Source organism: Diabrotica undecimpunctata, chromosome 8, assembly GCF_040954645.1.
Source record: "Diabrotica undecimpunctata isolate CICGRU chromosome 8, icDiaUnde3, whole genome shotgun sequence".
Taxonomy (NCBI): Eukaryota; Metazoa; Arthropoda; class Insecta; order Coleoptera; family Chrysomelidae; genus Diabrotica; species Diabrotica undecimpunctata.
Genome location: NC_092810.1, coordinates 83,859,227 through 83,886,530, shown reverse-complemented (window position 1 = coordinate 83,886,530; position 27,304 = coordinate 83,859,227). Strand labels below are relative to the sequence as shown.

Here is a 27,304-nt window from a genome sequence, read left to right as displayed (position 1 = left end):
CTGCTACACATAGTAGTGATATACCTCTATAGTTCCTACAGTCTCTTGTGTTTCCTTTCTTGTATATAGGTATAATTACTGCATTTGTCCATTCTCTGGGTATTACTTTTCTCTTCCATATTAGGTTATATATGTATAACAATTTTTCTTTTGCTTTTACTCCTATATATTTCATCATTTCTGGTGCTACTTCATCGCTTCCTGGTGCTTTTCCAATCTTTATCTTTCTTATTGCTTCTTCCAGTTCTTCTTTTTCTATAGTTTCTGTATTTTCCGTGTTTTTCATGGATACTCTCCTGTTGTGGCTTTCCTTCTCCATTGTATTCGCTTGATTTCCATTCAGTATCAGCTGAAAATGTTCCCTCCATCTTTCCATTATTGTCTTATCGTCGTTTATTATTGTTCCTTCCTTGTTCATTATTTGTTTCAGTTTCGTTTCTTTGTTGCTTCTTAGGTTTTTCAGTGTTCTGTAAAATAATTTTACGTTTTCTGTGCTGTTTTCTTCCATTTTTTCCCCGAATTTTTCCCAACTTTTCTTTTTCTCTTTCTTAACTATCTCTTTAACTTTTGTTCTTTGTCTCTTATAATTTTCATATTTTTGTTGTGTTTTGTCTTGGATGTATTCTTTCCATAATTTCTTCTTTTCTTTTATTTCTCTTTTCACTTCATCTTTCCACCAAGATGTTCGTTTTCCTCTGTTGTTATTTCTTGTGGTTCCACATATTGATTTAGCTGTTTTTATCATCGCATTTTTAAATTTTCCCCATTCTTCTTCTATTGTTTCTGTTATTTCATGTTCATTATCCATCTCTTTCTCTAGTCCTTCTGAGTATCTTGTTGTTTCTTCCCTTAGTTTATAAATTTTTATTATTTCTTTGTGTTTTCTGTTTATGTTCTCATTTCTTTTTATTTCTTTTCTTTTGCTTTTGAATGTGGTTTCTAGTAGATAGTGGTCACTACCAATTTCATAACTTCTTTTTACCCTTACGTCTCTTATCCAGTTCTTCTCTGTTTTTTGCACTATAGTATAGTCTATAATTGATTGTTCGTCTCTTGATATGACTTCTCTTGTGATCTTGTGTATCCTTTTATGTTGGAAGTGTGTGTTCATAATCACCAGGTTATTGTCTAGACAGAATTCGAGTAGTAATTTTCCATTTTTGTTTAGTTTGTCCTCCCCATAAGGTCCGATGACATTGTTCCATTTTTCTGTTTCTTTCCCAACTCTACTGTTCATGTCTCCTGTGATCACAATTTTCTCTGTACAATCATTTATCACTTCTTGTAATTTGTCCCAGAATTCATTCTTTTCGTTTTTTGTTGCGTCTTCATCTGGTCCATAACATATGATTAGGTTTGTATTGGTTTCCTCTGTATCCATATCTATGTCTACTCTTAGTATACGTTCGTTGTAATATATCCAATTTTTTATTTTGTTGATACTCTCCTTCTTTATCATGCACGCTACTCCTGCCTGAGCTCTCTTCGTTTCTTCCACTCCACTGTATATTAGTAACATACCGTTTTCTAATATTATTGATCCTTTTCCTTTTTTCTTTGTCTCTGTTATAGCTACTATTTCAATGTTCTTATCTCTAATTTCTTCCCCCAGTTCTATTTCCTTCCCATTTATACCTCTTACATTCCATGATGCCATTTTCCAAATTGTTTTGTTCTTTTTTGTGTTTAAGTTGTACTTCAATTTGTTTTTACTCCCGTTTGTGTTATTATCTTTAGATCTGCTCATGTCCCTGTTCTGTGCCTGTTTTGTTTCTCGGTCCGTTATTGTGTTTTCTTCAGCTAGTTTTTTGAACTAGTTGGTTCTGTATTGTATGTTATTTTTTCTATCTGGCTTGCTTTTTGATTCCATTTCCACTTAATGCCTTCAATAATTATGAAACCATATCCAATTTTTGTCCTTTTTCCATTAGTCTTTTCATCTGCTGCTATCTTCCTAAGATTTCTTTGTATCTCTATCTCTTTTAATGTTAGGTCACATTCTATATATACTCTATGTTGCTTATAGTTTACTAGTTTACCCTTGGCTTTCAGTATTTTCATTTTATCTTCGAATTTTTTACATTCGATAACACACATTGTTTCATTTATCTTTTGTACCCTATTTATTTCTGATTTTACTGCCATTTTTGTTTCTATGAAGTTCTCCAGTTGCTCTGCTTCTATTGTGTCTATTGGTAAACCTCTCATAATTAGGTTATTTTTCTTCTTTTCTTTCTGACATGCTTCCAATGCTATTTCTATTTTATCTATTTTTTGTTTCATCGCTGTCATTTCTTTCTTTAGATTTTCATTTTCTCTTATTATTTCTTTCATTTGCAATTTGTATTCACTATTTTCCTTCACTATATTACCCATTGTATTTTTTATCTCTTCCAGATCATTGTTTTTCTTTTTATTATCGCTTGCTATTTGTCTCATTAGTTCCATCATTTCGTTCTGGCTGCTGGTTTCATTCGTTGTTGGTTTGGACCTGTCTGGCGTTCGGCTCACTTTTCTGCTCCTGCTAAATATATCTATCTCCTCTTTGCTTTTTCTTTTACCATCTTCATCAATCTTACCATCCGCCATTTTTCTTCTTATTCAAGTAATTAAAGTATTTATAAATATAAATATTATAAATAACGGTTAATAAGTTACCGTTATAAATAACTGTAATAAGCGCCGCGCCTACCTCTACAGTTAAATCTTATCAATTATTCTCGATCCTAATCAGTTTCAACTTCTACCACTTGTAAATACAAAAATACAATCAATATCAAAACAGCAAATAAATTCAGCTTTTATAATTATTCTGTATAGTTTTACCGAAACCTGAATAACAGACCTATTGTTTTTGTTGATAATTATTATTGTTTATGGTTCTTAATCACCCGTCCAGCGTAAAAAGCTCAACTCGTTTCGACCACTCAGAAGTTTCACTTTTATCCGTAGGGCAATTAAAACTAACTATCAATTTATTACAGTTCAAAATCAGATAACTGATTATTTACTTACATAAAGGTCCCTTTCAAACACACTTTACACTAACTTGCATGCAGATTACACTCGAAACCACCCAAAATCGTCTTAATACGGCAGTTATTTCTTCAATAACTGTTGTTTTTTGCTATGTCACCCTTTACATATGCCCATACTAGCTCTATAGGATTAAGTTGACAGTAATTATATGGGGATAAACGAAGTACGGTTATTCTGTCATTTTTAGCTTTTTCATTGATTACATATTTTTTATACTTTTGTTTGTGTTATTGAACAATAATTCATGAGTTCTTTTTTAACCAGCGTTTTATCAAATGTGATATCTTTTCCTTTTAACTAATTAAGTAAATAATGCTTTTATAAAGCCAAAGTTTATAGTTTTTAAATTAAACAACAATGGTAATTAACCTTATCTATTACTATGACAGAATTTTGCGGTATGTTACTAACCTTCTGATACCATTAAATATTCTTCAAATACATACTTTCATTCTTCAATTGCACAAAACCTTAATACATCCAGTATTTACATATGGATCTGAAATCTGGTTACTTACTCAAGAAGACAGCGAATTGGCTACTTTAGGCAGAACAATCTTGATATATATACAAAGGAGAAAAATTAAAAAGGCAGATGGAGAAGAAGATATAATTTTGAACTATACAGAGCATACCAGGATCTATATCCCATTATGACCTAGTGTTAATTTTATGTAACACTTGCAGATGTACTTAGTCGGCTTTACATGAAGTTTCATTTTGACTACAATCACATAGATGACGGTGTAAAGCATTCAAAACAAACATAAGGAAGCCTTCCGTGCAAAGTCATACTGATAGTTGTTTTAGTTAGTGAGTAACTGCAGTCTAAACTAAATATAATTTAGAAATAATTGTTGTATTTTTATTAATCTAATTTATTGTTTTTATTTATTATCAAAAGTTCTACACTTATAACACTTACAAGTTTATTTAAAGTCTTTATTTGTACAATATAACTAATTTATTTCACACTAATAATTATATAATTTATCTACATTTATTACAATAAGTGCGTTACATTTTAAAAACTTGACGCGATGTTCAAAACTAACTATTCTCAACAAAATTCCCTCTTTAAATATAAAATGCCGTTAATCGAGAATTCCGGCGATTCCCTTCGAATAGACTAGATGATCACTCAAGGACTGGTCTTTCAGCTGAGCGGCGAATTTACTAGAATTCGGTCGACGACCCCTGCTGAATGATCTCGAACGCCATGGAACTGGTTTTAGCGTAGGGGTCCCTTGGATATTGCCTACTAGAAAAATACTTATTATTAGAAAATCATCTTTACAGTTTTGAGTCATATTATGCGTCATTATTTATCGTAACATTGCCCCCCTCTTAAAAGATGGTTCCTCCTGGAATCTTGTCGGGACCGGAACTGGAACGGTATGCTGGTATCGGCAACTGGACCCTCTTTTACAACTTCCAGTTGTATAAAAATGACAAGGGACGGTTTTCTCTCGGCACCAGTAACTATGCGGATTGCAACAGACTAACACCTGGACTTCGGTTTCTTTAAAGATCCTCCACCATACTTCGGATAACCCTCCAATCTAATTGGCGGCACTCTAACTTTAACATGGCTAACTTTTGCACGTCTGACTCTAGTACGTGCTCTCTCAATTGAAGTAAGGCTTCCCATACATCTCAGTAGGTAGGTTGGTCACGGGCAGTGTCTTTTGTTGCCAGATAGAAAAGGTAACGTGATGCATCTTGGAGTTTCAAGACTTTCCCGGGAGCTGTCACTTGGCATTGAAGTTCTGCAACTAGACGGAACCTTCGAAAAACGGATGCTAACCCTGGTGCGTCTTTGATACTGGCCGGGATGGTAAGGGCCAGTGAGTAGTCATCGGGAAGCGCGAGTAGATCTTGCTTTTCTTCAGTGGTAACACCATGTCTTGCTTTACAGGTGCCTCCATAGGCTCCCATGAATTCCTCAAACGTCAGACACATCTTGGACTTGGTTTACTTCCACTTCTTCATCTACGTCGTGGTCACCTTCGAAAGATGCCAATCGGTTATGGTGTACTATCATCGGTTTTCCCCTCGGAATCTGGCTTATTTGGTAGATGACATCGTTGATCTTCTCCATAATGAGGTATGGACCTTCCCAAAACTGCTGCAATTTGGGAGAACAACCTTTTCGCCTTTTGGGATTATAGAGCCAGACTTTGTCGTTCTTCTTAAAGCACCCCTTTTCGGCTTGTGTATCGTACCGTTTCTTCATTCGGTCGCTAGCGATCTGAAGATGGGAATGGACCAACTCGTGTACATCGTCCATTCTTCTTCGTAATTCAATCACATAATCTTCACCTGCTACATCTTCTCCAGGTCGACACCCAAACTCTAAATCACAAGGTAGTCGCATCTCGCGTCCGAATAGGACCCTGTCTGGTATCTGGCCTGCTGATTCGTTAACAGCAGATCTGTAGACCATTGTGAAGAACGGAAGATATTGGTCCCAGTCTCGGTGATGATCGGACACCATCTTTGTCAAATACTTGCCAACTGTCCTATTCATCCGTTCTACCATACCATCCGATTGCGGATGATACGCTGTAGTTCTTGTTTTCTTCATGCCTAGTCTATCACATATTCCTTGGAATAGATCGCTTTCGAAGTTCCTTCCTTGGTCCCTATGGATCTCCAAGGGCACTCCAAATCGGCTGATATATTCTTGGATCAACTTATCTGCAACGGTGGCGGCCTTCTGGTCTGGAAGTGCGTAAATCTTGACACACTTAGTGAAGTAATCCAGTACTACCAACATGTACTTGCCTCCATTTTCACTTTCTGGAAATGGCCCAGCGATGTCCAAAGCTATTCTTTCAAACGGGCTTCCAACATTATATTGTCTCAGGAGCTCTCCTTTTTCGGTGAGACCCGTTACTCGTAGCACAAATAGTATACTTCTTACACCAGTCCTTTACGTCGTCGGAACTGTTCATCCAATAAAACCGTTCCCGAATTCGCTGAATGGTTTTCTTTACACCGAAATGCCCTCCTGATGGACTGTCGTGTAACTGACGAAGTACTTTGGCTATTCTGTTCTTTGGGATCACCAACTGTCTTCTGTTCTCTGAACCGTCATCATTTTCCAGTACACGTTTGAGCAAGCTATTTTCCATGATAAATGAGTCCCACTGGGCCCAATACGTCTTAGCTACTGAGCATAGGTTTGATATTTCTTGCCAAGGTGATCGACGGTTTTACTCTTTCCATTTTCGAATTTTCTGTATAACTGGATCTCTTTCTTGTTCTTCCCTGATCTTCGTAGGCATCCAGTCGTCGTTGACCATCGTTGCTCTTAGCACTGCCGCTTCCTTGGATTACGTTTTGTTGCAGTGGGAACACTCTGCTGGGCATGGCCTTCTGGAAAGAGAATCAGCGTTTGTGTGGCTAACTCCGGCCCGGTGCTCAGTCTTGAAATCGTATTCTTGGAGTCGTTCGATCCATCTGGCTATCTGACCCTCTGGATTCTTAAACTGCATCAACCACTTAAAGGTCGGTTCGGATTAAAAACTTCCTTCCAGAGAGGTATTGATAGAAGTGCTCTACTGATTTCACTAGCGCTAGAAGTTCTCTTCTCGTAACGCAATAATTCCGCTCAGGTTTTGAGAGAACTTTACTAAAATATCCAAGAACTCTTTCCTGTCCTCCTTGAATCTGAGATAGCACTCCTCCAATCACCACATTACTTGCATCTGTATCTAAGATGAACTCTCCTTCTGGCAGTGGATATCCTAAAATTGGTGCTCAGTATCATAGAGTAAAACATTTGTTTCAAGTAAGTGCTGCAAAAACCTTATTTTAGAGTAAAACGCATATTTTTACAAGAAAACTGTTAAATAGTGCTTTTTTGTTGTTGTCTGTGAAAATAGTTAGTTACTTTGTCTATGTTTGATAAAAACAGCTTGGAATAATTGTAAAGTTACTTATATGTAACGTTAGGTTCATTGTTATTTACTTATATCTAACATAGCTAACTTTTTGAAATTAATTAATTAATTTATTTGTCTACGAGCAATTGCCCAATTTAAATACAATAGTATAAAACAAAAATATAAAATCCTAATTACTCACATGCATAGCATAAAATTAAAATTAAAACTATCATAGACAAAAGAGAAACACTAAAACTAGGTCACAATAATTTAAAATCGATTAAAATAATTTACACAGCTAGTGGCATCAAATAATCACATGCAAGATATTAATTGCACTTTAAAAGTAGGTACTTTGCTTTTCAAAGCAATCCAACCTATCTGTATACTTATTCATTTGCAAATCTAACCAGACCTAGATAGATAAGAATTATATCCATAGTTAGTTCGATGATGTGTAATTAGGTTAATAGCCTGGTTTGTCTAGAAGTAGGTTAATTTTTCCTAACAGTTGTGGACTGAAACTATGGGAGTGCAATAGATTATATAGCATAATTAGTTCTTTGTGCATGCGTCTGACCTGAAGAGTTATGATGTTGAGAGAACTTTCAATGTCAGGGTGATTGATTTGATTAACTATATGGTGATTCTTAAATAATCAGAGATAAATTGTAGGACTTTATGTTGCTCTCTCTCGATTGAAATTAAAAGGGGTGACACAATTCCTAAAACTTGTCCATTACCGAGAAAAAAGAATTGACAAATTTGGAATGTGGATCATGGCATTTCATAAAGTGAGTAGACAATAACATTTTGGCTGCTGTATCTATAGCTTATGGTGCTACTCCTTTCTGAGGGAACTGTGGGCATATATAGTAAATAAGAAAAAAATATGTACAAATTCCAAGACCTAAAATCATTGCCAAATATTAATAATATGGGAGGAACCGATTTGATGGACCAAAACATATCTACATATAGAATTTGAATCCGTTCAAAGAAGTGGTGGTGGTATATCTTCACATGACTCATTGATGCAAGTATTCATAACAGATGGATATTCTGCAAGTACTACTACACCAAGATTTCCCAATTAGATTTCAGAAGATGTATTGCTTAGTCATATCTTAAAAAATATACAAATGCTCCAAAGCATGGTGGAAGACCCTTTGTGGAAGTGGAAGTTCTTTGAAATTTAGTGTCTCGCTTAATAGAATATCAGACAATCTAAGGTGCAATGGAAACAATCACCTTTTAATAACTATATCTAACAACAAAAGATGTTGCTGTGAAGGCTAGGGGTGTAGCAGTAGTACTCGAACAATGTGTAGCAAATGTGATGTCTGCATGTGTATTGACTGCAATAATTATATTTTTCATATGAGCACATTCTAAGTTTTAATACAAATTTCGTTGTGTTTCGTTTGTCGTTCGTTTCGTTGTGAATTTATTTTATTTTAGCTACGATACTATAATGACTTAGCATTACATTTATGCAACATATGTTTTTTGTTAGTTAATAGGTTTTTAGATTAAAAAATTGTTAATGTGTCCATTATTATACATTTTTAATAAACATATATTAGTTTCTTTAATACATACATTAAAAAAACTCGAGTCATAATGGGTTAAATTAACATTCATTAAAATAGGACCACATAATACTAGGAAAGATGGAAGAAGATGAAATACTTTCCAAAATAAACAAATGTCAGATGGACATATAACATGAGGAAAACCAAAGATTAGATATAGGTAAGGAATAAGCCATTGAAATTTTAAAAATAAAAAATTGGAAGAACAAATTTTGAAATAGATTGGAATTGAGAAATAAGTATTCCTGAAGAGACCAAAACCCAAACAAAAAAGATTGTCAAGCTAATGATTACGATCACATTTTGAGAAATAATAGAAAAAAAAACATTTAGTATGATATTCAATAGTATTCTCATTCTCATGCAAAAAAATAGATGAATAAAATGTCTCCTACAATTTAACCATCGTTCCACATCATTAACATTTCTATTTACCAACACATCAACATTTGCTACAAAATCGTCATAACCATCATTATTTTCCCTTAAACCCAGATTGTAAGCTACTATTGTAGCACATATTATTGCATATTATTGCAAGAGATGTATTTAATTTGGATTGTAGACCTTGTTGAAAACAAGGAAACTGTCTTTTTCAGGTTCCAAAATAGCTTTTCTACAATACCATATTTATTTATATTGTATCTATTTCCTTGATCATTACCTAAATATATATACTATATATATATATATATATATATATATATATATATATATATATATATATATATATATATATATATATATATATATATATATATATACAGGGTGAGTCATGAGGAACTTTACATACTTCTACCATATGTAGAGTCCCTCAGGGAGCATATCATGTGGCCACTAAAAAATGTCAACTCCTCTTCTTTATTAATTAACAGGGTGATTTGTGTAATTGACCATTTATTTCATTTTACTGTAGTGTTTATACGGCTCATTTGATTTTTTAAATTTTTGCATGATACAGTACACTACTATCAAGCATTCGACTGGTATTAGCTAAACTAAAAAAAAATTCCAGGACTGGCTTTGGAAAAATTAATTTAGGGATTCGTATTAAATATTACACCCTGTATATATTTTTTTTTAAAATGCAATAAGTGATTTTCAAACTACATAAATAGCCAATGAAAACGACATATGCGACAATGTTGTCGCACTTTTATTAAATTTTTAGTGAACGATCAAATCTTACCAAAAATAGAACAACCATAATGAAGTATCAAATTATAAGGTAATTAATTTAAACAAATGTTATAAATTTCAAACATTTTAATTGAAATGATAAACTGAGTCACTGCACAACAAAAAACAGTAACTACTAACAATAACGAAGAACAATTTAAAAAAAAAACTAAAAATATGTACATAGTTATGATACACCCATAAATTAGAACTGGAAAAGATACAATAATGGTAACAAAATAAAAATAATTCAAAATAGATTTTGGAAATGGAACCCTGCAGCCTGTACACATTTTTGTTGCCGAATTGTTAATTGACGTATTGAATTACGGATACTCTGGGGATCGTTTCTAATAGTATTACAACAATGTATAATTCTATCAATTAATTGTTGTCGGTTATTAATATTCACTGCGTAAACTAGTTGCTTCAATCGTCCCCAAATATGGTAATCAACGGGATTGGAATCAGGGGATCTTGAAGGCCACGAAATAGGACCTGCACGTCCTATCCACCTGTTGCCATAAACATTATTGAGATGTTGTCTCACTGCCAGTAAAAAGTGTGGGGGTGCCCCATTATGCTGAAAATACATCCCTCGGATAGCAACGTTCGCGTTGGCAAGCAAATTCGGCAAAATATTTTGTAGAAAGTTCAAATAGACCTGCCCTGTTAAAGGACCATCAAAAAAGTGAGGACCTACTAATTGGTTATTTATGACACCAATCCACACGTTAACCGAAAACCTTAACTGAGAACGACGTTCTCGAATAGAATGGGGATTTTCTTCTGCCCACACATGTGAATTTCGTGAATTATTTATCCCGTCTCTGGTAAATTGGGCTTCATCTGTAAATAGTGTCCTGTATAGCGTTGGTCGATTATTGTTAATACATCTACAAAATTCCAACCTATCGATCTCATCACCAGCATGTAGTTGCTGAACCATTTGAATGTGATATGGGTATAGATTATTTTTTTGTAAGACTCTACTTACTTTTAATTGAGTAACATTGAGTTCTCGACTTACTTGTCTAGTGCTTATTGTAGGGTTCATAGTAACGGCGTCCATAATGTCATCTTCCTGCGTTTCATCTACATGTCGCTCTGTTGTTCCACTAGGAAAAGTGCCATTTTCTCGCAAATAATTAAAAACTGACCCAAATGTTGGATGACTGGGAGTTCGACGATTAGGAAATCTCCTGCGATATTCTCTACTAGCAGCCCTACCATTCCCATTACAGAATCCATAAACAAATATTATGTCTGCCTATTCTGTGGTCGAAAACTGATGTGGCATTTTGAACGAAAGTAACAAAAGCTCTACCAAAACTAACACAATGTACTTAACGTAGATATGACAGAAGAAATATGTATTCTTGTACATATAAATAACAATTGATAATGACAATAATGACAATGGGTATAAAATATCAAGAAACGTCAAACGGTCAACGCCAACCTTCATTTTAAACTTTTTTAGATTTATTTTTATTTAGTACAGTTGATGCAATGTATTATTATTTGACATAAAATTTTAATCATTTACAATCAACAAAAACTAACACATACAAGAGGTTTGACTTTTTAATCAATTTAATTTATTATTTATCGAAAATAATGCCCCCAACACGATCTATGAGTAAAAATTTAAAATTGAAAAACAATTGATTCTATCATAGAGATAATACAAAGTGACAGTAAAGATGTTAATTTTCTACGTATTAGATTTTTTTGTAGGAACTCATTTTAATTAAAATGTTTGAAATTTATAACATTTGTTTAAATTAATACCTTATAATTTGATACTTCATTATGGTTGTTCTATTTTTGGTAAGATTTGATCGTTCACTAAAAATTTAATAAAAGTGCGACAACATTGTCGCATATGTCGTTTTCATTGGCTATTTATGTAGTTTGAAAATCACTTATTGCATTTTAAAAAAAAATATATACAGGGTGTAATATTTAATACGAATCCCTAAATTAATTTTTTCAAAACCAGTCCTGGAATTTTTTTTTTAGTTTAGCTAATACCAGTCGAATGCTTGATAGTAGTGTACTGTATCATGCAAAAATTAAAAAAATCAAATGAGCCGTATAAACACTACAATAAAATGAAATAAATGGTCAATCACACAAATCACCCTGTTAATTAATAAAGAAGAGGAGTTGACATTTTTTAGTGGCCACATGATATGCTCCCTGAGGGACTCTACATATGGTAGAAGTATGTAAAGTTCCTCATGACTCACCCTGTATATATACAGGTTGGTCCTTAAGTAATTGTACAAAAAGGAACCATAGATTCTACACTTTAAAATATTGCGATTTAAGTCAAATTGCTTTAATAAAATGTTAATATTAAGAAAGATACAGGGTTGTAACCGTTACAAAAGATTTAAAAGAAACTCATTATATATTTCGATTATTTTTTTTTTAAATTAAACTTCTAACCCCATCTATCTGTCAAGTACCTACTTGTAGCCGACTCAAGGATTCTTCTGTAATTCCCAAATATCTCCGGTAGATGAGCCTATTCATCAACTTGTCACTCACGCCCAATTTCCAGAGAGCGCAAGAATGGCGTTTCGCTCTTTTCTGTTAAGACCGTCCAACGACAAGATATTTATTTTTTTAGACCCTTATTGGAGAGGCTATAATGCTGATATTATATTTCTAATACTCGTCGCAAGATAGTATTGCTATGGAGTTATTCCAGATCATGGCCCAGTAGCAGTATCTTTTTATGGAATCCCTAACCCCTCTTATCTAGGATGGTGGTGATTTGATATAGTACGTAGCTGAATCAATGGTTTATTTGGTGACTGATTAAATAAGAAGAGAAACAGAGCAGATTAAGGTTGTACCAATTTTTATTATACCTACTTTCAAGACAACAGAAATGATTATGAACTCAAAAAAAATGAAAATATAGTGAAGTGTTCTAATTTAATTTAAAGGTTTATTTTCTTCATTGTTCCTAGTTGATAAATAACTATATTATTTTCAATGTAAACAAATTTCGAAATTTGGGGTTATATATATATATATATATATATATATATATATATATATATATATATATATATATATATATATATATATATATATATATATATATATATATATATATATATATATATATATATATATATATATATATATATATATATATACATTCATTTTCTTTATAACCAATTCTTAATTTAATACGATACAAAGATTTTTTGTTTATGATAATGTTAACATAAAATAATATTTTGGAATCCCTCTGGGATAACGTAACTTTTAATGTTTTCTTTTTGTTCAATACTAAGAAATAATAAAGAATAGTTTTCTTGTAAACTTTCAATAAATCTTAATTTTTTTTTGCTCTTCCCCTTCGAGGATAAACCAGGGGTGACGTCCAATAATAAATTATAATTTCATATTATCTAATTGTGCTTGAATTTAAGATACGATATAGTTTCTATATGTTTAAGAAAACCCCGCCCAATTCTCTTCGACAGTGAGCGATTCAGGCCTTGTATATATTATTGTAGCACGGCAAGGGTTACAAAATGTCGCCCAGCGTGTGGGGCTTTTGAATATTCCTGTATCTTCAGAGTTTTTTTCAATATTATTAGTTGTTTTGTACCCCCCTGTATATGTAATTAATTAAGTCTGTATGTTTTGAACCATTTTTTTAGTTCAATTGTGTATTTGCTTTTATCCAATTTTTCATTAAATCAACACTGCTACTATTTTAGAATTTTTTGCAAAGTATTTATATGTATTCGTTTTTAGTCTTCGTAAAATTACGTAGAAATATTTCCGTCTATTTTCTGAGATCAAAATAAAACGTATTTGGAATGATGTGATGTAAACATTCACTGCTTAATTTCTTTTTGTCGGTATTCTTAATGCGAACGATATTAATTTGTGTATTTACAGACTCGTCTAAAATAAACATTCCATGTTAGAGAAATGAATTTTGTTTATGTCCATATTTCGAAGTGTTTAGATTGATTGAAACCTTGAAATTATTCCGGCTAATATGTCTCAACAATTTGTATATATTCTAGTCCTCAATTCATTTTCTTTGCAGTTCAGTATTTTGTTTATAGAACAATAATAAATGTATTCCTCAATGTGTTTATTTTAAATAAACGAAATGGCTCTTAGCGTTCGTTATTTGAAAAATCAATTAAGTGAATTTTATTTCTTGGCCTTGATTCATGGTTTTTATTTGCGGCAAACAGCCGGGAATTATATCTATATACAGGCTGTCCCGACCTACCTAATTTTAAAATGTGTTATCTGGTTTCGTGCAGAATAATTACGCGAAATATTTTTTTGCGAGGATTTGAAGTTGAGTTCTTTGATCTTGGATGTTTTTAATATGTTTAATCTGTTACCTGATAAATTTTCTTTTTAATTTGTTTTTCGTTTATTTTAAAAATGTATTTTTTCATAGTTTAACTTTTTCGTACTTTGAAAAGAAAATTTTATTTCCTGAAAAGGAAAATGCTTTCTATATTTTACAGTCCATGGTTCTTTTGTTTTGAATGTATAAGGAAGTAATGATATGACTTCGTTTTTCTCTGCCTAAGGCGTCTTTGTTGAGAATATAGAGCGGAAATATTGTTACTCTCCTTCTGTTATGTTAATTTTATGTCTTTGTGTGGTCAGATGTAGTAGAAGTATGTTTTTGGTACTGGAATTTATTGTTATTTGTGGTTTTACCTTTTTCTTTTCTCGAGATGTCCTGTAGGACGTACAGGCACGTGACCTGTATTATTGTATCTTGAGTTATTTGTGTGATGTCAGACTACTGGTATACCCAGCAGCTTTCTTTTTTTTTTGTCGTTGACATTTTTGCGGTCTTCTAATAGTTTATTAGACCACATATATCTTTTGCTTTGAGACTTTTGGCTAAGGCTCAAAAGCTTTCATTTATTATCTTGTGTTCACGATATGGTACAAGTGAGGTTGAAGTAGTTTGCTGTTGTCTATTATGACTCTTTGTATATACAGAGGTGAAACAACCCGCTGCCGCCTATTGTGAATTTATCTTTTATCTTTATGTCGACGTTAAGACCACGTTTGTTTAACAATTGAAATAGTTCTCCGCCCAATTCTCTTCGACATTGAGCGATTCAGGCCTTGTATATATTATTGTAGCACGGCAAGGGTTACAGGGTGTTAAAGTGAAAATTAAAAATTTTAATTTTCACTATAACTTTCATGTTTGTAAACATTTATGTATAAAAATTCATAACTGGGTACTATTGATTATCAGAAATTATAATCTGATGCGTACTTTAATGTAACTGATAGAGGGCGCCACATATGCCACATATGTGGCATACATTTGCACTTAACTTTTTTGCTTTTTAAGTTACCGGTGTTCATGATAAAAAATATTAAAGATACATTATTTTACCAAAAAAAGGTATACTTGTTAATAACTTCAAAACTCAACAGTTTTCTAGATAATCGCATTTTACAAATCAACTACATAATTCAGATTTAACGCAATTACTCCAGGCAACGAAAGAAAATTAGAAAAAAACATCAATACTTCTAAATTTTGGTATAAAATACCTTTAACTAAAGTTTAATAGTTAACTAAATATTAAATAAAATAAGTATATTAGCAGGATAGAATAGTAGGATTTGACAAAATAACAGATTAATTGGATTTTACATCAAACATTTTACGTTTTGTACTAAATTAAAGTCATAATCAAAATATTTTATTATTAAACCAAATTAAGAAATAGTTAAACTTAATAACATTAAACTTTTTGTCAAAGTAAGTGTTCGATAAGTCCACCATTTTCTTTAATTCGTTTGTCAATACATTCCAAAAAAGATCGTCTCATATTAAATAGCATCATTGGTTCTAAAGAAACTGCTACAGTATTTATAATAAGTATTACAAGTATAATATATAATAAACATAAAATAATAATAAATTATTCGTTTGGGAATTATGAATTAAATAATTATATTAATATCTCACCACATGACCAAGGAATATGACTACCACGAACAATCCAACGTTCAGGAAAGTTGTATTTAATTATGTTCTCACTGCACTTTTCTCTATAATGTGGTGGTGTACCAATCAATAAAATCATTTTATAAAAAATGTAAATCAATTTCACCATTCAAATTACAAGGTAATTCGCATGTCCATAAAAAATAATTACAAATGGTACCAAACCATACGATATGCATTTTAAACATGAATTTTAAATAAACGTATGGTTTGGAACAATTGGTAATTATTTTTTACGAACATGCGAATTACCTTGTAATTTGAATGGTGAGATTTATTTACATTTTTTATAAAATGATTTTATTTGATTTATTGGAAGAATTGTCATCAAACTTAAGGCGAAATATGTGTTTTATGCAAGATGGTACACCACCACATTATAGAGAGAGAGCAGTGAGAACATACTTAAATACAACTTTCCTGAACGTGGGATTGTTCGTGGTAGTCATATTCCTTGGTCATGTGGTGAGATATTAATATAATTACTAAATGCATAAAAATCCCAAAAGAATACTTATTATTATACTTATAATACTTATTATAAATACTGCAGCAGTTTCTTTAAAACCAATGATGCTATTTGATATGAGACGATCTTTTACGGAATGTATTGACAAATGAATTAACGAAAATGGTGGACATATCGAACACTTACTTTGACAAAAAGTTTAATGTTATTTAGTTTAACTATTTCTTAATTTGGTTTATAAATAAAATATTTTGATTATGGCTTTAATTTAATACAAAAGGTAAAATGTTTGATGTAAAATCCAATTATTCTGTTATTTTGTCAAATCCTACTATTCTATCCCGCTAATATATTTATTTTATTTAATATTTCGTTAACTAACTATTAACTTTATTAAAGGTATTTTGTACCAAAATTCAAAAGTATTGATGTTTTTGTCTAATTTTCTTTCGTTGCTTGGAGTAATTGCATTAAATCTGAATTATGTAGTTGATTTGTAAAATGCGATTATCTCGAAAACTGTTAAGTTTTGAAGTTATTAACAAGTATATCTTTTTTTTGTTAGAATAATGTATCTTTAATATTTTATATAACAAACACCGGTAACTTGAAGAGCAAAAAAGTTAAGTGCAAATGTATGCCACATACGAAGTGGAAATTGAAACGTCAATAAACGTATTTTAACCTTTAATTGTGGCTTATTCCCATTTAAATATAAATTAATTTAAAATGCCACAAGAAAATAGCTTCAGAACAATATGCCACATATGTGGCATATGTGGCGCCCCCTATCAGCTACATTAAAACATGCATCAAATTATAATTTATGATATTCAATAGTACCCAGTTATGAATTTTGATACATAAATGTTCACAAACATAAAAGTTATAGCAAAAATTAAAATTTTAAATTTCCACTTTAACACCCTGTATCTTTCTTAATATCAACATTTTATTAAAGCAATTTGGCTTAGATCGTAATATTTTAAAGTGTAGAATCTACGGTTTCTTTTTGTACAATTACTTAAGGACCACCCTATATATATATATATATATATATATATATATATATATATATATATATATATATATATATATATATATATATATATATATATATATATACAGTGCACTGATTCTAAACATGCCAGTGGGGGATGGCTTCTATGCGTTGTATTATAAATCAGTGCACAAGAGAGAAAGTTTTTAAGTTCAACAAAAATATCCATAATTTCCCTTCTATGACCAGAAAGAGTTACAATTCATTTAATGGAGCCTGAATAATGAACATAAGTCTATACCTCTACATTTGAAAAATGGGTAATCCCATAAAAACTGGTTATATTCTTATACAGTTACAATAAGTAGCATACAATATAATATGTTGTTTAAGTTAATGCGCTGAAGAAATATTGTAAAATTCGATTGGATTTTAGATATAATTTTATCACGAATATATCGCTTTCGTATAAGTTCCAGACGTTTTTCTTATACAATGTGATAAATAAACTTTAAAAATTCTTCAATTTCTTCATAACAGTCCAACATTTTTTTATTGTAATTAGAAAAACTAAATAATATATATTGGAAGAGAATTGGAAAAAATTATTATTCAAACATAAACAAACAAAATTAGGTTAGAATCGATGTGTGAGGTTGTCCAATACTGATTACTGGATTACCTCAAGGCCGAGATGATCAACCAAAAAAGAAGTTGTATTTGGTGACTCTTTTAGTAACTTTCTTGGGTGTGAATATGTCTTTTTAGTTTACTCCCCCTGGTTAAAAAACAGAGTATAATTACTGTGAAGTGTGCTTTGTGAACTGAACAGCCGTCTTGATGAAACCAAACATTCTCCAGATTTACATAAGGAATATTAAGAATAGCGCAAAGAACATGATTCTGTAACAAATCTAGGTATACTCTTCTATTCAAATTGCCCTCAATAAAAAATGGACCTATTATGTGGTCTCTTAACCTTCGGAGTACCAAGACTGGGTCAAGCGTGACCCGAAATTCACTTATTTCTTAATATTTCCTGAAATAATTTTTTTACAAATCCTATTGATCGTAAGTGCTCCTTATGTGTTTCAATCTATTTTTTCGTGTATCATTCGTGAACATGCAAATTACAGTTTTTCCTCTACGTAACATCTATGACGCCGGGTCAGTCCTGACCCGTTCTTGGGATTTTGAAGGATTTTTCAATATGTTTGTAGGTACACGTAAAACGCAGCCGTCTCTGTTTACCAGTGAACGTATTCAAGGCCAAATGATTATGTTTGTAGAAATATTAGTCGATAGAAGTTAACCTTGGGAGTAAATGTAGTGTCTAATAGCATATTCTACAAGAAAGTCCGAGACGAGAGGTCCAACTTTGGTGTAAAGCGGTATTTCACGTTTGTTTATAAATTTAAATCAAGCATCGATCTTGAAGTGTGCAGTATTATATCAAAATGTGGAAAAAGAATAAACCTTTGGGTGAAGCTGAGTTGTATGCCTTACTCCTATCAGATAGTGAAGAAGATGGCCTTGCAGAGCTTGATGAAAGCAATAGTAAAGCGAGTGATAATGACGGTTGTGAGCCAGAAGCACATGAAGGTAATTTATCAATTACTGAACTCGAGAACGAGGAAGTTTTAGCGACAACTTCTGAAATATAGATAGTGAAAGATCTAACGTATCTGATGTTTTGTGCGAAGGACGAACATGGCGTTATTTAGCTCCAAAAAGGGTAAGACATTGGCATGTAATTTATTACAGAAAAACGTAGGTCTAACTAAGAAAGTCAAAATATTGAGACATGCATGGATGCCTATAATTTATTTTTTTCTGATAGTATTATGTCAATGATTCTCGAGTATACCAATAAGAGAGCTATTGAGTTCATAGCTGCGTATAACAGTAAGAACGAGGAAAACATGAAGGATTGGATTGAAGTTGATCTAGTCGAACTGCGTGCTTTCTTTGGTATACTTATATTATGTGGAAGGTTCAGAGAGTCCCATGAGAAAGTGCAGAATTTATGGTCCAATACAAATAATGCATTTACGCGTCCTATTTATAAAGCATCTCTAAGCCGGAATAGATTTTTAAGTATTTTGAAGTATATTCGCTTTGATAATTTGGATACGAGAGCAGAAAGAAGAGAACGAGATAAATTAGCTCCTATTCGAGAAATCGCTGATCTATTTGCCCAAAATTGTAGGGAATCATATGAACCATCTGCTTTTGGTACTATCGACGAGCAGCTTATTGATTTTAGGGGACGTTGTCCATTTCGGATTTATATATATATACCAAGTAAACCGAAGAAATATGGTATAAAGGCTTGGACCCTATGTGACGCTGAAAATTTTTATTGCTGTAACTTTGAGATATATACTGGAAAGATTGGTGATCAATGTGAACGTAACCAAGGCCCAAGAGTTGTCAAAACACTTGCAGAACATTGGTATAGGTCTGGTCGAAATATTACAACTGATAATTTTTTTACCGACATTGCTTTATCTGAAGAACTTTTATCCAAAAATTTAACTCTTTTGGGTACTATCAGAAAAAATAGGAAGAGTTTACCCAAATCATTGCTTGAAATGACAGATCGCTCACTGTATTCTTCAAAATTTTTGTTCACTAAAAACATTACTTAGTTTCATATGTAACCAAGCTAACAAGTTTGTTGTATTGTTATCGACCTTACCAATGAACATGAAATTTCTGATGAAAACCAAAAGTTTAAACCAAGGATTATTTTGGATTACAACAAAACCAAAAGTGGAGTCGATATTTTAGATAAATTGATTCGAGAGTACACATGTAAAAGAGCAAAAGAAGATGGCCCTTACGTATATTTTTCAACTTTTTGGATATTGCGTGCTACAATGCTTTCGTTCTATGGAATACGAAAAATCCTGAATGGAATAACAAGTAAATATAAAACATCGCAGAAAACTATTTCTGGAGGAGCTTGGAAAACAATTAACCTCACCAATATAAAACGAAGAGCGGAGCAATACAAGAAGAACCCACCGGATACCATAAATCCGTAATCGCTGCAATAGAGACCACCGGTGTTAGTGTAAAAAAGCAAATAGAAGTGCCGCAATCAGCAACAAAACGAGGTCGTTGTTATTCTTGTAGGGTAGTGACAATAAATATTCAAAACGGTGTGACATGTGTAAAAGATTTATTTGTAATACTCATTCAAAACGCGAAGAAGTACATATTGTCAAAATTAAATGCAACTACTGCCAAAAAGACCAGGATGGTGAACCATCTTAAAATTTAAATACAAAAATGTAGTATTATAATTATTTTGTTTCTTTGTTTTTTGTTAAATTAAAGATACTTTATAACAATACTGACTATTTAAAACATCCTTATAAATAAAATGAGAATGGGTCACGCTTGACCCATCATGGTAATCTAAGTAAGTCAAATAATCTTGGTACTCCGAAGGTTAAAATACCAGTTCAGAGGTTAACTTTTTGAGGACGTTGAGTTCGGTAAACAACACTTCTGTGTTGGTTTTCCGCGCCCAATACCTCGTTATAGAAGGATTCTGTCTCCCTACTAACAGACACAGAAACAGAAGATTCATCAGTGAATAAAATGTTTGTAATAAAATTTGGTTGATCATTAGCCTTCGTTATTAGAGTTTCACAAAACTCCATTCTTCGAAAGTAGTCGTCTGGATAAAGCTGCTGCGTTTTCGAATATTTAAAATTTTTGTAACCGTGCTTTTTCTATACTCTCGTTACAGTAACACTGCTAACATCTAATTCTCCAGCAACGCTTCTACTTTAACGTGTTGACTCTACCTCGATCGTTGCTCAAATTGGTGTATCGCGGTATTCTCTTTCCTCAACTTTTTCTGGTGACACTTCTTAAGCGTGACATTTCCTGCAATTTTTGTGGCAATACAACTCAAAATTTTTATCATTATAATGAATTGACTGTACGCAAGGAATAGGTCTCCCTCAAAAAACAGAAAAATCTACACAGTCTAGAATTACCAGCAGAAAGCTGTATATAAGTTAGTAGGTATCGGCATAACTCGCAATAAAGGAAAAAAATAAATAAGATATATGTATAAGATGGAAGGCAACCGTATTATAAATGGTTGTCTTCAGTACGGTCCAGCTAAGTTAGAAAAGGAGCATGTCAACTTGGAAAAGGATCACTACAGGAGCAATGCTACCAATTTGTGGCAATAACGTTAGAAGACTCTGAAGATTCCAGCGCAACAACTAACACATCCACGGAGGAAGCTAAGCTATCTGAGGAAAGGAATGTAAAACGTTTAGAATGTTTCAAACAACATCAAAAGGTTGTTTGAAATATTCTAAACAAAGAAAAGAGATGAACAATATAGAAGTCATTCTTATAAAAATAATTAATCCTTAATTGTTACAAATTTTTTCTCTCTTCTATTTGTTTAATTAAAAAATTTCAGTCATTGTTAGAATTAGTCATTGTTAATTTTTGATAAAAAAATATAAAAAGTTTTCAGGACCAATAAAATCAAGGAAAATACTAAATGGTATTAGACTGTAAAAGTAAAAAAAAATCTTTATTTTCAGGAGAGTCCAACTCCTCAAGGCTCCCCTCAACTGATACATCCACAACCAATCAGCAACTTAACTATAACGCCAACATCAATCCCCAGCAAATCAGAACCGCAGCAAATTCCTCCGCCGTCTATTTTAAAACCGAATTCTAATAACAATGTCCTACAATCTTCCCCGCCGGAAGCGACAGTTGCGCCGCCACCGCCAGAGAGAGGTTCTAGTTTTACGATAATGTCTATGAGGACAAAGGAAACTACCAAGAGGGTATCGTTCAATGATGCATCAGCCGCTGCAGCAGCTGCTTCAGTAACGCCGGTTCAACCTCCCAATACTTTGCAGATTGAAGAAACTATTAGAGAAGATCCCAATGTAAGTACTCGTAAATTTTTAGTTACTTCTATATTTTGGATAGGTATTCAAAATAATACACAGATACAAAAAATTCGATCCATGACTTATTTCATATTTATTGCGAGTTTTAAAATTTAGGGCTTGTTATATGGCATATATAAATTTAGAGAATTCTTCATATAAGTACAATTATTAATTTCTGTACATTTTTAAATTTTTTATGGCTATTCTTATAAACAATAGAAATTGATGTTTATGTCAAAAATTTAAGTTCTACAAGCAACAAGAAATTAATTTGTTATCGTACTGATTTTAATAACCAGGCCAATTTGGTATTAAAACTTTTTGAGTTCGGAATTTTTTAATTGCATTACAATGTCATTAACTCCAACGGATGCTGCAAGACCCGTGGCTTTAGCGCAAGATGGTTGTAGCCAATATTATGCCACCCAGGTGCCAGGGTTAATCGTTCTACTGTTCAAAGAGCCATTCAGCGGTTCAGTCAAAATGACTAAACCGACTAAACTACACTAGAAGTTCAGGATCAGGCCGTAGGAGGGCAACATCCCCACACGATAATCGATTTTTAGTTTCTTCGTGTGTAAGAAATAGACATCTAACTTCAATTGAGCTGGCAAATCGCCTGAACGAAGTCCAAAATGTGGATGTAAGTAGGTAGACAGTTTATCGACGACTTCATGAAGCGAATTTATTATCCAGAAGACCAGCCCTATGTCCACAGATATTGGCGGAACACTGCAGAGCTCGACTTCCTGTTGCAACGAACGCGAAAATTCGAATTACGCAGATTGGAGTAATGTTTTGTTATCGGATGAGTCCATGTTTTACTGGAGATCACCAGACGGTCGCGAAAGAATCTGGAGCATTTTAGAACATCATGGAGCATGAACCATTTTAGATGAGCATGTCATAAATTTTGGGCCAGTCATAGGACCTAATTTTATTTTTATGGACGATACCGCGCGTCCCTACCGAACTAGAATCGTCAATGAATACTTAAAATACGTCGGGATTATCCGTATGAATTGGCCAGCTTCCGGCCATGACCTCAATCCAATCGAACATCTATAAGACACTAGGAAGACGAATTAAAGTTCGGCTACTTCGCCTAAACAACTTGCCTCAGCTTTGTGTGGCTCTTCAGACAATATGGTAAAACTTGGACCAACTAGTTCAAAATTTAATACAATGCCAAGACGTATGCAGACTACTATAAGGGTCTAAGAATGAATTAGTAGGTATTAATAACAATGGACATAAACATTCTTTTGTTATAACTGTTTAGGCATCTCGAAAAACGTGTCTTATTCTTTATAAAATGGACGTGGATAGAATTTTTTACACCTAAGTAAATGTAATTTTTAACAAATATGTACGATTGGAATGCTAGTCTTTTTAAAATTAAAAAACGGGATGTGGCACTTCGGTAGTGACCGAGGAGAGGAAGCATAGCTTTGTTATTGTCTAAGCAAGGAACGATGGTTTTAATTTACTTTGTTTTATTTTTATTTTATTTTATTTCATTATTTTATCTTATTTTATTAATAAACACGCATGTCACTCTGATTACTACTCGATGTAGTGTGTAGTCGCGCAGTGTGTGGTCGCGCGATCTTTCGTTACAGTTTTTAATGTCGGTTTTATTTTTTTCACACCTCACTGCGATCCACTGCTCCCTCCGTAGCCTGCGATAAGAATGCTATACTTCCAAATATATTTAGGTTTATTATCAACATTGGTCTAGTTAAAGATAATAAAATGGTTGTTTTGGACTGATGAATTCAAAAGTTGTGTTAAAATCAACGCTCTTCTATTTTGTGGCTATTCAGAATCTTTTAAAATTTATCTTTGTCTAACACGTAAAAGAATGATGCATTCACTATTAGATATGATTTTCATCAAGAATAAGGCCCTGAAATGTGCTTGGGTTATGTTATAACTGTTGGGAATAGAATCATTTATTCTCAGCAGTAACACGCAATCAACAACTTTTAATTTCATATTATTTTTAGAGTTTTATTCGGCAAGCCGAATCGATGTTGGCATCTCCTACAACACCAACGGACGCTTCACCAGGCGTGTCCAATGCGACCCCGGGAGTTATCGGCGCCCAAGAGGTGTACAGAGATCCCAGAGCGCGAAGATTAGCGGAACAGGCACAAAGAAAGGACCAAAACCTCAACACAGCAGTGCCAGAGAAACTTTCGTTTAAAGAAAAAATGAAAATGTTTGCCATGGAGACTGGTGAAAAAGAAACACCTAAGGATAAGAGTAAAATCAGTAGAGCGCAGAGAGATATTGACGGTTTGGGTTCTCCCAGTTTGGTTCATTAGACCTTATTTGATTGGTAATATTTAAAAGGCTTTTATGCCTCTCACATATGATGATGATCTTGAATGAAAATAGAACGGGATCAAGTATTAAAAGTAAAGTAGTGAAAACAAAGTTGATTAGTTTTAACTGTATTTTTTATGGTCTCCATCACGTGTGGTAAGCTTTTGGCCAGCGCAAAAAATACTGGTCTATAAATATACAAGAACTTCCCAGGCTATCCATCTCATATTGATATGATAAATGAATAACTAAATTGACTAATAGCATGCCAAGTAACTTCGAATAAATTTCAACGGTGATTATCAAACACTTCAATGGTTAACTGCTTATTTTTATGTATAACGCACTATTTGTCGATGGATTTAGGGCCTCTAATGATGTAATTTTGATGGCATGGATTGTGGGATAACCTAAAAGTTATTAAGCAATGATGTATAATTTATTCATAATGATTAATTTCCTGTTGCGACAGACGTTATTAAAGCAATGCGTAACGACAAAAGTTATAGTTGGGGCGATTAATGGTTGACAAAGAGTTCTCAGGGGTATCGAGGGGTAGTAGTTATTCTCACTGTCCGGGTGTAAGAGTCTGTTTTTTATCGTGTTCCGATCCGGAGAATCATTTTTAAGGGAAAACATTTTTACAGCGTTAAATACACAAAGGTCTACATTCAATTTCAATCAACTACCTTCTTCTTAACTTCCATTTATAGTACTCGATCAACTTATAATTGACCGTACTCTACCATCTTTTCATTCGCTATTCTTAGATCAACATTTTCTACCATTTATTATTATTTTTTTTTGTTGTATCCTATATTTCTGTGTTATATTTTACACAGTACTTTTTTCATTCTAGGTTTGTACTTTAAAGTTTAAATTAATTCAGTGCTTTCATTTGCTTAATTGGTCATGCTTTATCTCAAAAAATCATTTCTAAAATCAAGAAGTTTAGTAACACTCTAGTATACCGATTTTTTTAATTTTCATTTGTTACTTATATTATTATTTACAGTTAATCATTAAATGTATGTGGTTTGTGTATATCGTTACATATCCCTCCACCCCTTTTGGAATTAGTTGAAAGAATTATGGGACTAGGTGTTTGAAGTTTTAAGTATAAAAAATATATATTATAAATTAAACTATATTGTAAGTAATTTTTAATATGCATATCTACCTGTTAGCATACTCTGTACCGTCCAATATACAGCTATAGTGAAAATACAACGACCAAAACCTTATACTTACAGAATGTTCAATTGCACTTTATGAAAAATAAATCGCTGGGTGTAACATATGTAAAACATTTTGGCAAGCAAGTAAGCAAGCAATAGTTTAAACTAGGCTGAGAGAACCCTTATGACATTAGGTTAGTTAGTAGTTAACTCGCGTAAACAAGAATCGCTCTACCCCGCTCCAATGCTCCAGACCATCCACTTTCCTCCGATAGCGCTCTTGTGCGCTATAGAGGCTGTCTTATCAGCGATGTGCTTGTCATACGGGAGTCCTGAGTACAAGGCCTCCCATACGAAATCCTACCCCGAACAATTCAGGCCAACGTAAGGCCCTCTATTCCCGCTATCTCTAGTGACTTACTATCGATTTGTATTGCTTGCTCGGGCCACGAGTCCCCTCTCTGGGCTACGCCCAGTTCTTGCAAGTTTTTTGGGTTTTGTTAGCAGTTTTGTGGCTTGCACCTTTTGTTAGTGTTTTTTTAATTTTTTGGTGGCCGAAGCCGTTTTTTGTGTTTTTCATAGGTTTTTTTTGAGGGCTTTCTGAAACATAAAAAATCAACATTGGTAAATACAATGCCATGCCAAAGGTGAGCGCGTTTTCTTTGGATAGAACTACGATTAGCTAGACTTTATTATATGTTTGCTGTTTGGGTCATCTGTGTTTCCATCTATGGTACACATCATACCTTAATATCTCTCGCAGGATTCGGTTTGCGTGGTCTTCTAACTCAGCGAATTATTTTCTGGCTTTTTCCACCATCATATCCAGTACTTGCTGTGACTTGTGTGCCTCCATGCAAGAGATGCATAGGTAATTATTAGTAGTATGATGCTGTTTATCATTCTTACTTTTGTTTTCATAGCGAGCTTGATTCTTCTTCCTGTGAGTCCTCTTATTACGGCTCTGGCCGTTGCGGTTTTCTGAACTGTCGATATGAGTGAATTTTCTATAATATTCAGGGCGTTTTGTTTGAATGAGAGTTTCCCTTCCGTTTTTGGAAATTTTATTGACTCTGTATACCCTTTTGAGTTTCAGCAATTCCGTTTCAGCAATTCCCATCATTGCTCCTGTTTCGTTCACTGTTTGTAATTTTATTGCTGGTGGTTTTGTTTTGGACTTGCTGATGTTGGTTTCTTCTTTCTTTTCTCTGTTGGTCTCTTCACTATCCTTATTTGGTAGGAGAGGAAAGTCTTCTCTCTTTTGTGCCTTGGATGTTGATGGCTCAGTGTTTTCTTCCTTGACCTTTTTTGACAGGGAAGGGAAATCTTCATTAATTTTTGTTTTGGTTGTATTCTCTATATTTGTGTTGTTCTTATTAGTATCTTCCATTTTTTTCTTTGTTATTGCCCCCACTGGATTTTTTTCATTTATTTGTTTTTCGGTTATCTTGTTTTGGTTTTTTTTTAAATTCGTCGAATCTTTTATCTATAGCTTCGATTATTTTTTCGTTCGACTTGGAGCGCTACACCACTGCATTGCGGTTGTTCGGTTAAAGCAAATTTAATCTTTTCCAGGTTATCACACTAAATATTTATGTAGTTAGTCCAGTCGTCAGAGAGTTAAC

The 27,304-nt window shown here is 33.0% G+C and overlaps 1 protein-coding gene across 3 annotated transcripts in view; it reads left to right on the top strand.

Annotated features, from left to right (window-relative positions):
• Positions 1–26,776, top strand: part of cno (adherens junction formation factor afadin) — a 941,963-nt gene extending 915,187 nt beyond the window's left edge. For all 3 annotated transcript variants that reach the window (XM_072540541.1, XM_072540540.1, XM_072540539.1), the window contains 2 exons: positions 21,808–22,164; positions 24,180–26,776. In XM_072540541.1, coding sequence (XP_072396642.1) covers positions 21,808–22,164; positions 24,180–24,500 — 678 coding nt within the window. In that variant the 3' untranslated portion in view covers positions 24,501–26,776. The remainder of the gene's footprint in view (positions 1–21,807; positions 22,165–24,179) is intronic.
• Positions 26,777–27,304: the final 528 nt, after the last annotated feature.